We start from the raw sequence: 15977 nt of genomic DNA on the forward strand, positions 1-15977 counted from the left end.
ATCTCCTTTTTATCCTGTTCTCAGTCATAACTTACTCATTATATGTTTCTTTCTATAGAAAAATGCCAATGACCATCTCTCAGTGAGAAAAGGACCTAAGTAAAATCTTCCAAATTCATTTATTTCCAACAGCTCATCCTAGGATTTATTGCTTTTTTAAAATTGGAGTTTAGTTGCTTTATGTTGTGTATGATCTGTTGCTTTTATAACAGAGAACAATTAATAATTTCCCAATATGATTAGAAAACAATAGATTTTTCAGGCCTCAACAAGTTATCAGTAACCTCAGATATGCAGATGACACCACCATTATGGCAGAAAGTGAAGAAGAACTAAAGAGCCTCTTGATGAAAGTGAAAAAGGAGAGTGAAAAAGTTGGCTTAAAGGTCAACATTCAGAAAACTAAGATCATGGCATCCAGTCCCATCACTTCATGGCAAATAGATGGGGAAACAGTGGAAACAGTGGCTGACTTTATTTTTCTGGGCTCCAAAATCACTGCAGATGGTGATTGCAGCCATGAAATTAAAAGACGCTTACTCCTTGGAAGGAAAGTTATGACCAACCTAGACAGCATATTAAAAAGCAGAGACATTACTTTGGCAACAAAAGTCCATCTAGTCAAGGCTATGGTTTTTCCAGTGGTCATGTATGGATGTGAGAGTTGGACTATAAAGAAAGCTGAGCACCGAAGAATTGATGCTTTTGAACTGAGGATGTTGGAGAAGACTCTTGAGAGTCCCTTGGACTGCAAGGAGATCCAACCAGTCCATCCTAAATTCGATCAGTCCTGGGTGTTCATTGGAAGGACTGATGTTGAAGCTGAAACTCCAATACTTCTCCACCTGATGCGAAGAGCTGACTCATTGGAAAAGACCCTGATGCTGGGCAAGTTTGAGGGCAGGAGGAGAAAGGGATGACAGAGGATGAGATGGTTGGATGGCATCACCGACTCGATGGACATGGGTTTGGGTGGACTCCGGGAGTTGGTGATGGACAAGGACACCTGGTGTGCTGCGGTTCATGGGGTCGCAAAGAGTTGGACATGACTGAGTGACTGAACTGAACTGAACAACAAGTTAGAGGAGAGAAATACTTGGCAGAGAAGTCTTTAAGTGACCTTCACAATGATGGCTTTCCAAATGTTATCACTTGGTCTATAGATCTGTCTTGTGTGGCAAGTAAAGCTGAATCTCTTAGGACATGCTCTAGGAGTTTTTATTTAAAGAATAAATCTAGAATATGAATTTATTTTATAGTTATTTTCTTTTTTCTCCTGAAAATGGACTTCTTAAAAAAAAAAAAGAAGAAGAAGAATTTAGTATTTCAGGAACCTGGCTTGGGTTTTCCTGGAGACCTGGAGAGCAGCATGCTTGTAGGATTCCAGAAAGTTAATATTGTTTCCCAAGTAAATAGCTAAAAAAGTTAAGGTAGTTTCCAAAAGACGTTCAAAGTCTTGACTGTGTGTGAAATTAGTTTTTAAGCCACCATTCATGCATCTTTCTGATCCTCAGCTTTTTTTTTTTTTTTAATAGAAAATGGCTCTGAAGATATTGATATCCTTCCTAGTGGGCTGGCTTTCATCTCCAATGTGAGTATTTCCCATGCTCCTCAGATGCGCAAGTCAACAGCTGTATGGATAGAACATTAGTGTCACCAACTCAAGTGTCACCAACACAAGTGTCCCACTTGTGTGCAGACTAGTCAACTAAAAGCACCAAAATGGGATTCCAGAGGCTAACTGAGGCAAGACAGAAGTGCCCAGGCTTGCCTACCCCATGGTGGGCAGTTATATACCCAGGGGAGTGCTGATAAGTGTATATTGAATTCCATTCACTTCGTAGACGAGGCTCCAGATTTTCTCTGTGGCTATCCATCCTCATCATTGCCCTACTGGCTGAGCCTCAGCTTCTGGAAGTCATCTTCTTACTAATCGGTATTCATCTCATCATGCCTGCCTGAGTTTGGAACTCAGTAAATGTTTGCAGAGTGAATGTTAGCCACGTTACTCAATTCATAACCATCTTGCATTTCTTTGCATTTCCCAAGAGCATTTTCATTTTGGGTTCCTCAGCATTTAAAGAAAAGCTCTTTCAAAGAGGAGTAGGGAAAAACATGCATTTTATTTCCAGTACCACCTTCACAGGTTTGGGATGATTAGGAAGCTATGAGAAGGATTGAACTTCAACAAATTAAAATGTTATATTGTAAAAATATTGAAAATTATCATATACTTAGTTAAATCAGTTACAATTTGGAGTGGCACTTAGGATTTTGAAAAAAATTAGATATTAATTACATTTCCAATGTGAATTCTGATTGCTGGAATTGCATGTTCAAATATTCCATTTGGGCCAATAAAATATTATCAAATAACACATTTTAAAAATCTATGTCTTTTTGGCCAAAAGGGGGGCCCATAAAATATTCCTTAATGGTCCCAATTTCTAAATTCTTCAGTATAGTCAGGGTCTATAGTCAATATGCATTTTAAATTGCTGCTGGTGTGCTATATGTTAGGGTAGGTGGGTGGGAAGGATTTTATGTCTTTCGTTTTCCTCCAAAAACGAAAGCTGTGTAGAAAAGCTTTTTCTTTGTTGATTTAAACTACCTACTGTCAATTTAGATTTTCAATGTGATGCCCAACAGACCTTTAAAAACAATTATTTTATGGCTAGGAGATATGTAGTTCCTACTGTATGTTTCTTTTCTATTAATATTTTCACTAGAGGTAAGCGTACTGAATTCTTGTTATTCAGCAAGTAGAGATTGTCATCACAAATAATTCTATGAGAAACGTTAGCTTTTTTTGCAAAATAACAAACAACTCATTCTTATAGGATAAGGATAATGTTCTTTGCTTATTTTTAATCTTGCTGTACTGCAATAAATTCAAGTCCTTGTTCTTCTTGGTCACCTCCTACTGCCCTTTCCTGCCATCCTAGAACATGTTTGGAAGCTGCTGATTTAGGGAGTAATTCTTTGTGATAGATATTTTTAGTCTATTTAGAGGTGCCAAGCAGGCTATTTGCTTCCTTACCTTGGGACTTGAAGGTAAGGTTTTTTTGCCAGCAAGATTACTCCCTTCCTCACATGTTGCCATCTAACTCCTTGTTCCCTATGAGGGCTCACTGTAGTGGAACTTTAATTCCTCAGGAATATCCCTAACACTCTGTTTCTGGGCAAGGTGGCTCTTCTGTGCCCCCATAGTTTCCCTGTGGGTAGTGTCTTAGATGCCTCCCCCTATGTGATGGGCTTGCTTGGTGCTGCCTCCCTGGATTTCAGTCCTTCTGAGACAGGACTTGGAGTGTCTGTTGGTTGTCAGCAGGTTGCCATGCTGCACCTGCCACAGTGTCTGGCATACATAGGTGTTTGGCTGCTTACTGAATGTGTGTGCTGGTGAATGAGGGCAGTGGAGAAGTTCAATGCTTGTCCACACGTACCTGTAGTCTGTTGGTGGAAATAAGATGCCTGCACACCCAGGTCATTTTTGCCATTTTCAGGGGTGAATGGTATCAAAATAATTGCAATCCATGCCAAAATTCTTACCAACTGCTTTAAACAGAAAACCAAGCATATGCAAAGAGTTTCATTCATCGTGACACTTACTGTTTTTTGGCCGTGCTCCACCCTTATTTCCCAATCAGATCATTTCCATTTCCAGAGCACCTGATCCTTCTACCAGTTGGCAGTGCCCTCACATTCCTCCAAGCTCCCACGGTACTTGCTGTGGGGTTCTTTCTTGAGCGATATAATATTATCTACTGTTAAACCTTTCTTAATGGTGTGGGGAAAAGTTGTACATCACTGTACAACTACTGATCTGAGTGATTAGGCATTTCACTTCTCGGGGCTTAATTTTCCTTATGTGAAAAGAGAAGATTTACCTCAAGTGAAAATGGGAAGAACTGGGTGTCTCTGACATCTTTCCCTGAATGTCACCACTATTTGTGCCACTGGACTTAGTGACAAATTGACTATGAAGGAAAGAGATTTGGAGTCTCAATTGTATGGCCTGATATTGGGGAGAGCAGTGATTCCCTTAACAGAGAATAGATACAAATGAGAGCAAGTATTTGAGGAGAGATGATTTTGATTTTGATCATTTGATTTTGAACTGCCTTTAGGAAGAAGTTGGGATGCAAGCTAGGGCTCCATAGAGAGGTTCCAGGAAAATGTGCATATTTGATAATTACTAATGTAGAAGAAATACCTGAAACCTTATGAATGAGCTCTGCAAGGGAAGAGTGCAGAATGAGAAGGGAGGGATGGATGAGGACAGAGGGAGGGAAGGGCAGGAAAAGAAGCAGTAATTCTATGTGGAAATTCTACTTTTGATTTTTTGATAAGAAATAAAAGTTCTACCATAGTGTCAAATGCCAAGAGATACAGACAAGGAGATATGGAAGGATTATTAAGTAAGACATTTTGGAGGCCGTTGATATGATCTTTCTAGAGGTATTTCTACAAACCAGTAGAATATGGATTCCAGAGAATTAACAGTTGGAGCAATTCAAACCAAGGCAACAAGGTCAAGTGATGTTTCTAAAAAATTTGACAGTGAAGGAAGGTGAGAAAAATGCCTGTTTGAAGTAGTAAAGTTGGAAAATATTTATTTCAGGGAAAGAGAAATGAGCAATTTTTCAGGTAAAAGAAGGGGACATTGGTGACGAATGAGTGGTGAATTCTAAAGACAGACCCCAGAGATCAGGGAATTAACTAAGAACAGAAGGATATTCTTTCCTTAGAAAAGAGAGAGAAAGGATGAGAATGGATAAAACTGAAGAATAAACTGAGGTAGAAAAAAGGGAATGAGGAAATTCATGTTGAATGGCATGGATTTTTTTTCAGTGAAAAAGGAGGTAAAGTCATCCACTGAGAATACAGAAAGATGGTGTGGTCTATAAATCCAGAAGAGATACTTAGAGATACACAGTAGTTTACATATTAGAATAAACACAAATATTGATAAAGAATATTAAATGTCTGGTTGAAGTTGAGATGATAACTTCGTAGTGTTTTTCAACCTGATTTTAGACTGCTGCTGCTGCTGCTGCTAAGTCGTTTCAGTCATGTCTGACTCTGTGTGACCCCATATACAGCAGCCCACCAGGCTCCCCCATTCCTGGGATTCTCCAGGCAAGAACACTGGAGTGGGTTGCCATTTTCTTCTCCAATGCATGAAAGTGAAAAGTGAAACTGAAGTCTCTCAGTCATGTCCAAATATTAGAGACCCCATGGACTGCAGTCTACCAGGCTCCTCCGTCCATGGGATTTTACAAGAGCCCTATATAAAAGTTAGAACAGGGCAAAGAGATTTGATAGAGAATTTGATAAGGAAGCAGTGAGCAAAGAGTGAGTCTTTCTTAGAAGACAGGTTCTTAACTGATGATGGCAAGATTCGAGGTCTGGAAGCAGAAGTGCATAGCTCAGGGCTGTTAAAAGACACTTACTCTTTGGAAGAAAATCTGACAAACCTAGACAGTGTATTAAAAAGCAGAGACATCACTTTGCCAACAAAGGTGTGCATAGTCAAAGCTATGGTTTTTCCAGTAGTCATGTATGGATGTGAGAGTTGGACCATAAAGAAGGCTGAGCACCAAAGAATTGATGCTTTTAAACTGTGGTGCTAGAGAAGACTCTTGAGAGTCCCTTGGACTGCAAGGAGATCAAACCAGTCAATCCTAAAGGAAATCAACCCTGAATGTTCATTGAAAGAACTGATGCTGAGCTGAAGCTCCAATACTTTGGCCACCTGCTGAGAAGAGCTGACTCAGCGGAAAAGACCCTGATGCTGGGAAAGATTAAGGGCAGGAGAAGGGCATGACAGAAGATGAGATGATTATATGACATCATCGACTCAATGGACAAGAGTTTGAGCAAAGTCCTGGAGATAGCAAAGGACAGGGAAGCCAGGCCTGCTGCAGCCATGGGGTTGCAAAGAGTCAGACATGACTTAGCAACTGAACAACAACAACAGGGGCATGCTGATCTGTCCTCTAGGTGTGGTCACTTAAGGAGGATGAATGATAGAGGGAATAGCCCTTCCACCGATGGGCTTCAGTGGCTGGTATTATCTGAGGAAAGCCAGGTTTCTCATAAGACTTAAGCATAGAAGGACTATTCTAAGAAAAGTTTGAAGATATAGGCAGAGTTATTTGCTGTAGTCCATGGGGTCACAGAGTTGGACACAACTGAGTGACTCAACAACAACAAATTTGGAACTGAAGACCTACTCTCCCAGAGATCAGGGGTGAAGCAATGGAAAGGCCAAGAATAGTATGAGTGTGTGTGTGTGTGTGTGTGTGTGTGTGTGTGTGTGTGTGTAAGAGAGGGAGGGAGGAAGGGGAGAGAGAGTGCAAGGGAGAAGTTAGAGTAGAAAGAAAGAGAAAGAAGGAAAGAATTTAAACTGGGTATAAGTAGACATGAGTGTACAAGAAAATATACAAGGTTGTTGATGTTTACATACATCAGAGTGATAGAGGAAGGATACAAGGAGGAAGTAGGCTGAGTTTTATAATTAGTATAGAATAAACCAATCCTAAGTTTTGACACAGTGACCTTGGATGCAGCAAAGGTCCAGTACATTCAGGACACCTATTATTGGTTGATAAATACCTGGTCCTTCCAGTAGAAACAGCCACTGTACAAGTTACTGGAATGAACGTTTTACAGTATTTGGAGAAAAGGATTCACATTCAAATCTTTGGACCAATCTGTAGGAACCAAACAGGTCAGAAATAGTCAACTCAATGAAACTGGTTCTCCTATTAATTCTTAACTAATCCTACCTTTGTCATTACATAATATAACAATGCAGGGTGTAACAATGCTCTCACCCTACATTGTTATATTATATAATGGCAAAGAGTAGGATCAGCTAAGAATTAATAGGAGAACCAGTTTCATGGCCACCTGATGCAAAGAGCTGACTCATTTGAAAAGACCCTGATGCTGGGAAAGATTGAGGGCAGGAGGAGAAGGGGACGACAGAGGATGAGATGGTTGGATGGCACCACCAACTCGATGGACATGGATTTGGGTGGACTCCGGGAGTTGGTGATGGACAGGCAGGCCTGGCGTGCTGCAGTTCATGGGGTCACAAAGAGTCGGACACGACTGAGCAACTGAACTGAACTGAACTGAGGGTGGGAGCAGTGCAATGAAACCATACACCCTAGGACTAGAAAGAACCTCAGTAATTAAATATTTTAACTTCCACATTTTATAAATAAGTAACCTGTAGCTTAGGCAGGTTAAGGGACTCAAACAAAGTTATTCAGCTTAGTCTCTTATATTATGCTCTTTGGCTTAACCTCCTCTCTCTATATATTAAAAACTGAAGATAGGTTCTTCCCATATTCCCATTCCCAATGGCTTGGATGACACTGGTAATCCTTCAAATCAGATAATGGCAACACCTGACAGTGTAAAAAAATCCCAGAAATCTATAAAAGAAATTTAGAGCTTTGAACATTTTTGTTTCTGTTTCTTAAAGGGATTAAAATATCCAGGCATGCCAGACCTTGCACCAGATGAGCCAGGACGAATCTTCTTGATGGATTTAAATGAGCAAAACCCTAGGGTCCAGGAATTAAACATCAGTGATGGTTTTGACAAAGCATCCTTTAATCCACATGGAATGAGTACTTTCATTGACAAAGGTAAAACCTGAATGCTTAAGAATAAGGGGAAATGAGGGAAATACCAAACCACTCATCCTCAAACTACCCAGCATGTATGTCAAAGGAGGGAAGATGCTATTTTACCATAAAGGTATATATTTGTGAGATAATAAATGTATATCAAAACACTTTTTTAATTGCATGAAAGAGGGGAAGATTAGATTGTGGTCAAACTCTCTTTCTCCTATTCCCTTTTCATCTCACCATCAAAACCAGTCTGAATGTTGTTCTCAGAAATCTAACATATAAATTAAAGACCCTTTGAAAATAATCATGTGACATCATGCTGCTGCTGCTGCTGCTAAGTCTCTTCAGTCGTGTCCGACTCTGTGTGACCCCACAGACCGCAGCCCACTAGGCTCCCCGGTCCCTGGGATTCTCCAGGCAAGAACACTGGAGTGGGTTGCCATTTCCTTCTCCAATGCATGAAAGTGAAAAGTGAAAGCAAAGATGTGACATTATAAAACAACATAAAAGAAAACAATGGATGAATTAGACATGATCAAAAGTAAAATCTTCAGAAGATACAACCAGTATACCACGGGTAACTCTGCTCAAGGTTGTGTGGCAGCCTGGATGGGACAGAGTTTGGTGGATAATGGATACATGTATGTGTGTGGCTGAGTCCATTTGCTGTTCACTTTAAACTATCACAACATTGTTAATTGGCTATGCTCTAAGAAAAAGTAAAAAGTTTATTAAAAAATAATAAAATACCAGGTCATACACTTCTATTAAGATGAACTAAATAAAGAAAAAAACACCACCAAGGAAGTGAGATGGAATATTATTTGGCAATAAAAATAAATGAAGTACTGATGAACACCGTAAGCATTACCCTAAGTGAAAGAACTCAGTCACTAAATGCCACATGCTGTATGATTCCACTTATATTAAATGTCCAGAACAGGTACATTTATAGAGACAAAAAGTAGATTCATGGTTGGCAGGGACTCAGGAGAGTGGGGAATGGGGTGTGACAGCCAATGGATATGGGGTTTCTTTGGGGGAGTGATGAAAATATTCTGGAACTAGATAGTGGCTATGGCTAGACAACTCTGTGAATACATTAAAAACACTAAACTGTACATTTTCAAAGTGTGAGTTTAATGGCAAGTGAATTATATCTCAAAAAAGCTGTCACAGAAAACTGAGCATAATTATGAATACACTATATATATATGCTTTAAAATATTATTTTTCTTTATAGTGTATAAGTCCAGACTAACAATTTTTAAATATTTGTGTGTCTACAGAAGAATGAAACCTCTCTAGTAGTAATGACATGAAAAGGAGGAGAAATGAAAGTGTTGCAAATCAAAATTTTTGAATGAATGGTGTTTTAATTTTTCCAATTACATACTGGAGTTACAATGCATTGTTAAATATAAATTTGCTAGAGTAATTTCAGTGAGCAAAAAAATTATTAATAATTATCTCAGTCCACTTATCCAATTGATCTGTTTCATTCCTTTCATCTGAACCAATAGATACTTGCTAATTTTTAAATAAGTGGGTACGTTTTAAATAGCTCAAAGCTATTTTTGTTATTGTTCAGTCACTCAGTCATGTCCAACTCTTTGTGACCCCATCGACTGCAGCATACCAGGCTTCCCTGTTCTTTACCATCTCCTGGAGCTTGCTCAAACTCATGTCTATTGAGTCAGTGATGCCATCCAACCACCTCATCCTCTGTCGTCCACTTCTCCTCTTGCCTTCAATCTTCCTGTGCATCAGGGTCTTTTACTAAGTTAAATATTCCCCCTGAAATCTATAATAATATATGATGTGTATTTGCTTAGCAAGCTCTTCTTTAAAAGATAATTGTACCTAACAGTTTTATATTGTTCTTCAGTTCATAAAGTACTTTCATATATAATTTATTCCTCAAAATAAAACACTGGGCCCAACCTTGACTCTTCTGCTCTCCCTGCCCCATTCAGTTGACTATTTACAATGTTCTGTCCAATCCACCCCTCACAGAACTCTCCAAGCTACTCACCTCTCCCTATCCTTCCTGCACCATCCCAGTCCAGATCCCCAGCATGTCTTTCCTAGATTCTGCAGTGGCCCCTGATGGTACTTGCCCTCTTATATCACTTCAAATCATTTTATAAGCAAGTAGTTATTTTCTGTGCAAATGTGGTCATGTCACTCCCTTCTAAAAATAATTCATCATATGATTCCCATCACTTTCAGAAGTGAAAGTTGTTGGTTTTTTTTTTTTTTTTTAAGCTAGGACCATTTACTGATTAATCCTCAGGCATATAATCAGGTTTTCAGAAGTTGAGTGTATTATTATTAACATCTTATTTTATTCGTTAGTGACCTCCCTTAATTATGTATTTAATTCACAAGGCCAAAACATTATACATAAATTGGCATGCATGAGAAGATAGAGAACAAAAGTCTTCTCACCAGGCATCTCTTAAATGAAAAAAAGGTCTTAAGAAGGGGGTAAAGCCAGGGCAGCACATATATTTTTCATGCTGTAACCAGCAAGAGTGTCTTGTTGAAGGGCGACGTGGGGACTAAATCCTACTTGTCCCCTGTCAAGTCCCTGGAACAGAGTTGGGTCAGACCAAAAGAAAGGTTCATCTGTGAGGGAGCACTTTTCCTTAATTCAGATAAAGCTGCCCATGTGTTTCAGGGGCCCTGAGGATAAGCCCCACATCTCAGAGCTCCAGCTTCCAGCTTGCTCTACTGCATAACTGGAAACCCCAAGAAGGGAACTGAGGAGATGAATGCAGATCCAGTCCTGAGTGGAAGCATGGGCCCAGGTTTTTTCAAACTCTGGAGCTCATCTGATTTAGAGCTCCTGGTAAGTTAGAAAAGACTACTCTGACAAGCCAGAGTACCTTAATCTGGTTCACATCACAGCAGTTCACATTCCAGTATGAGGACAGACAGGTGAACATTCCTGAAGCTGGTTATAACCTAGAACTGGCTAATCTATCTTCTCCTACACTCATATTTACATTTCACATCCGTTGGGTTCACAAATAAATACCGTTTCTGCAACCTCAGGTAGGGTGACTTGTGTTAGAGGTTCATTCTCCAACTGGGAGGTGTTTGATATGTTTACTCAGGCCTGATACCTCTTGAATGTGTGTTGCAATGTAGGCTTTTCTCATAGAAAAGAATTCTCAGGAAAGCTTCATTTGCCTGTACCCACTTCTGTTTGTTGAAGGGCCACTTGGGGAAACCACATCTATGTTTATGCACCATGGTAGCTCTGCGGCTTCCTGTTAGAGAGGATGTGCAGGTGAGGTTGAAGGGAGCATTGCAGAAATATCTGGGCTTGACTTTGCCATTGGGTGTTGGTAAAATTGCTCATAAGTCATTAACCTACTGAGTGTCAGTTTCTTCAATAAAAGGGGGATTCTGGCATTTGTTTGACTTACATCAGATGGGTTGTGGGGATCAGATACAAGATGTGTATAAGAAAAATCCTTGGACATAATCAAATTCTATACTATGTCTAAAATAGTTGAAATAGAAGCCAACTTCTTGGAAATTATGCCTTTTTTCCAATTTAGACCAAACTGTATATCTTTATGCTGTGAACCATCCCCACATGGACTCCACCGTGGAGATATTTAAATTTGAAGAACAACAACGTTCTTTGGTATACCTGAAAACTATAAAACACGAACTTCTCAAAAGGTATGGAATTATTTTGCACTTCTATTTATTTTGCGCCTCTGCTGTGTGCTTTGTTTTCTTAGTTCAGCAGGCTGTCTTATTATTTTTATTATTTTTTATTTTTTTGGAGGCTAATTACTTTACAATATTGTATTGGTTTTGTCATACATTGACATGAATCCACCACAGGTGTACATGTATTCCCCATCCTGAATGCCCCTCCCACCTCCCTCCCCATCCCATCCCTCTGGGTCATCCCAGTGCACCAGCCCCAAGCACCCTGTATCATGCATGGAACCTGGACTGGTGATCCATTTCACATATGATAATATACATGTTTCAATGCCATTCTCCCAAATCATCCCACCCTTGCCCTCTCCCAAGAGTCCAAAAGACTGTTCTACACATCTATGTCTCTTTTGCTATCTCTCATACAAGGTTATCATTACCATCTTTCTAAATTCCATATATATGCGTTAGTATACTGTATTGGTGTTTTCCTTTCTGGCTTACTTCACTCTGTATAATAGGCTCCAGTTTCATCCACCCCAATAGAACCGATTCAAATGTATTCTTTTTAATAGCTGAGTAATATTCCGTTGTGTATATGTACCACAGCTTTCTTATCCATTCGTCTGCTGATGGACATCTAGGTTGCTTCCATGTCCTGGCTATTATAAACAGTGCTGCGATGAACACTGGGGTACACATGTCTCTTTCGATTCTGGTTTCCTTGGTATGTATGCCCAGCAGTGGGATTGCTGGGTCATCAGATCAGATGAGTCAATCAGTCATGTCCGACTCTTTGCAACCCCATGAATCGCAGCATGCCAGGCCTCCCTGTCCATCACCAGCTCCCGGAGTTCACACAGACTCACGTCCATCGAATCAGTGATGCCATCCAGCCATCTCCTCCTCTGTTGCCCCCTTCTCCTCCTGCCCCCAATCTCTCCCAGCATCAGAGTCTTTTCCAATGAGTCAACTCTTTGCATGAGGTGGCCAAAGAACTGGAGTTTCAGCTTTAGCATCATTCCTTCCAAAGAAATCCCAGGGCTGATCTCCTTCAGAATGGACTGGTTGGATCTCCTTGCAGTCCAAGGGACTCTCAAGAGTCTTCAACACCACAGTTCAAAAGCATCAATTCTTCGGCGCTCAGCCTTCTTCACAGTCCAACTCTCACATCCATACATGACCACAGGAAAAACCATAGCCTTGACTAGACGAACCTTTGTTGGCAAAGTAATGTCTCTGCTTTTCAATATGCTATCTAGGTTGGTCATAACTTTCCTTCCAAGGAGTAAGCGTCTTTTAATTTCATGGCTGCAGTCACCATCTGTAGTGATTTTGGAGCCCAGAAAAATAAAGTCTGACACTGTTTCCCCATCTATTTCCCGTGAAGTAGTGGGACCGGATGCCATGATCTTTGTTTTCTGAATGTTGAGCTTTAAGCCAACTTTTTCACTCTCCACTTTCACTTTCATCAAGAGGCTTTTGAGTTCCTCTTCAGTTTCTGCCATAAGGGTGGTGTCATCTGCATATCTGAGGTTATTGATATTTCTCCTGGCAATCTTGATTCCAGCTTGTGTTTCTTCCAGTCCAGCGTTTCTCATGATGTACTCTGCATATAAGTTAAATAAACAGGGTGACATATGGCAGTTCTATTTCCAGTTTTTTAAGGAATCTCCACACTGTACTCCATGGTGGCTGTACTAGTTTACAGTCCCACCCACAGTGTAAGAGGGTTCCCTTTTTTCCACACCCTCTCCAGCATTTATTGCTTGTAAACTTTTGGAGAGCAGCCATTCTGACTGGCATGAAATGGTACCTCATTATGGTTTTGATTTGCATTTCTCTAATAATGAATGATATTGAGCATCTTTTCATGTGTTTGTTAGCCATCTGTATGTCTTCTTTGGAGAAATGTTTAGTTCTTTGGCCCATTTTTTGATTGGGTCATTTATTTTTCTGGAATTGAGCTGCAGGAGTTGCTTGTATATTTTTGAGATTAATTCTTTGTCAGTTGCTTTGTTTGCTATTATTTTCTCCCATTCTGAAGGCTGTCTTTTCACCTTGCTTATAGTTTCCTTTGTTGTGCAGAAGCTTTTAATTTCAATTAGGTCCCATTTGTTTATTTTTGCTTTTATTTCCAATATTCTGGGAGGTGGATCATAGAGGATCCTGCTGTGATTTATGTTGGAGAGTGTTTTGCCTATGTTTTCTTCTAGGAGTTTTATAGTTTCTGGCCTTACATTTAGATCTTTAATCCATTTTGAGTTTATTTTTGTCTATGGCATCAGAAAGTGTTCTAATTTCATTTTTTTACAAGTCATTGACCAGTTTTCCCAGCACCACTTGTTAAAAAGATTGCCTCCTTTGTCAAAGATAAGGTGTCCATACGTGCATGGATTCATCTCTGGGCTTTCTATTTTGTTCTATTGATCTATATTTCTGTCTTTGTGCCAGTACCATACTGTCTTGATGACTGTGGCTTTGTAGTAGAGCCTGAAGTCAGGTAGGTTTATTCCTCCAGTTCCATTCTTCTTTCTCAAGATTGCTTTGGCTATTCGAGGTTTTTTGTATTTCCATACAAATTGTGAAATTCTTTATTCTAGTTCTGTGAAAAATACCATTGGTAGCTTGATAGGGATTGCATTGAATCTATAGATTGCTTTGGGTAGTATACTCATTTTCACTATATTTATTCTTCCGATACATGAACGGGGTATATTTCTCCATCTATTAGTGTCCTCTTTGATTTCTTTCACCAGTGTTTTATAGTTTTCTATATATAGGTCTTTAGTTTCTTTAGGTAGATATATTCATAAGTATTTTATTATTTTCATTGCAGTGGTGAATGGAATTGTTTCCTTAATTTCTCTTTATGTTTTCTCATTGTTAGTGTATAGGAATGCAAAGGATTTCTCTGTGTTGATTTTATATCCTGCAACTTTACTATATTCATTAATTAGCTCTAGTAATTTTCTGGTGGAGTCTTTAAGGTTTTCTATGTATAGGATCATATCATCTGCAAACAGTGAGAGTTTTACTTCTTCTTTTCCAATCTGGATTCCTTTTATATCTTTTCCTGCTCTGATTGCTGTGGCAAAAACTTCCAAAACTATGTTGAATAGTAGTGGTGAGAGTGGGGGTACACTTGTCTTGTTCCTGACTTTAGGGGAAATGGTTTCAATTTTTCACTATTGATAATTTTTGCTGCAGGTTTGTCATATATAGCTTTTATTATGTTGAGGTATGTTCCTTCTATTCCTGGCTTCTGGAGAGTTTTTATCATAAATGGATGCTGAATTTTGTCAAAGGCTTTCTCTGCATCTATTGAGATAATCATATGGTTTTTATTTTTCAATATGTTAATGTGGTATATTACATTGATTGATTTGCAGATATTGAAGAATCCTTGCATCCCTGGGATAGAGCCCAATTGGTCATGATGTATGATCTTTTTAATATGTTGTTGGATTCTGTTTGCTAGAATTTTGTTAAGGATTTTTGCATCTATGTTCATCAGTGATATTGGCCTGTAGTTTTCTTTTTTTGTGGCATCTTTTTCAGGTTTTGGTATTAGGGTGATGGTGGCCTCATAGAATGAGTTTGGAAGTTTACTTTCCTTTGCAATTTTCTGGAAGATTTTTGAGTAGGATAAGTGTTAGCTCTTCTCTAAAGAGCAGGCTATCTTAAACTTTTGTTTTGAAGTGTTTTGTTTTTTTTTTTCTCCTAAACCTTTCTAAAGGTTCCCATGGTGACACTGCCCTGCACCTCACTAGAAATTGCTGTGTTTAGTACTGAATATCTCTAACTTTTGGAAAGCATTTTAATCCTATAAAGGTGCTCATTTAGATTCCCAAACTCTAATTCCATCTTTGGTAACACAGCAGTGCAGTACCTGCTATTGGACTCTTTAAACACCCACACCCTCTAGTTGTCCTTGTAGGTTGTAATCTGAAAGCCACACCCACTGGGTGTTATAACCAGCCTCCAGAAGGACCATTCCTTTGTTCAATCAAAGCTTTAAAGTAGAATTTGAAGGGGGGGGTGGGGGGGAAGGCCTGGAGGCACATATACAAATTCACACTTATCAAATGTTGACTATGTGCCAGGCATTGTGCCAAAATACCTGATCCACCTCTTCTCACAACTGCCTTTAGTAACAGCAATAGTAAACACACTTAGAGCAGTTTAGGGCCAAGTTACTTCCCCAAGTTATATAACTTGTAAGTGGCTGAATTAGGTGTAAACCTTGACCCATCTGAATTCAAAGCTGGGCTGTTACTCACTGTGGTGAACATCTTTGAGAAAAATTCTAAGTTTTTTTATGGGCTAGGTTGCCTGTTCCGAGCCTGTAATGAACTACAAAGTATCTTTTATAAAACAGACTCAGCATTAAAGACTGGTTCTAAAACAGTAGAGGTACATCTTCGCCTCAGGTAGACGAGTAGGGAAAGCAAAGGAATGAAATTCATCTTCTCTCCTTTGCTCTCTTTCTCAACGACATATTTTAATGTCTCCAAACAGAATTAGGGGGCAACAAAAGCAGAGGGGAGGAAGTAAGAGAACTTAACGTTGTTGACTTCTCCCATGATGTGTCGTGTTGGGTTCTGAGGCATGGTGGGGACTAGGACTGCCACAAGG

The 15977-nt window shown here is 39.5% G+C and overlaps 2 protein-coding genes across 3 annotated transcripts in view; one reads left to right on the forward strand and one right to left on the reverse strand.

The window, feature by feature from the left end:
* ASB4 (ankyrin repeat and SOCS box containing 4) overlaps positions 1-15977 on the reverse strand; it is a 273176-nt gene that overhangs the window by 223375 nt on the left and 33824 nt on the right. The window lies entirely within an intron of this gene.
* The window catches only part of PON3 (paraoxonase 3), a 38147-nt gene that overhangs the window by 9262 nt on the left and 12908 nt on the right, over positions 1-15977 (forward strand). The window contains exons 3-5 of the mRNA XM_086397783.1: positions 1536-1591; positions 7499-7664; positions 11225-11351. Coding sequence (XP_086253909.1) covers positions 1536-1591; positions 7499-7664; positions 11225-11351 — 349 coding nt within the window. The remainder of the gene's footprint in view (positions 1-1535; positions 1592-7498; positions 7665-11224; positions 11352-15977) is intronic.

Source organism: Bos grunniens, chromosome 4, assembly GCF_055505025.1.
Source record: "Bos grunniens cultivar Pamir isolate PY7600 chromosome 4, Bosgru_T2T1.0, whole genome shotgun sequence".
Taxonomy (NCBI): Eukaryota; Metazoa; Chordata; class Mammalia; order Artiodactyla; family Bovidae; genus Bos; species Bos grunniens.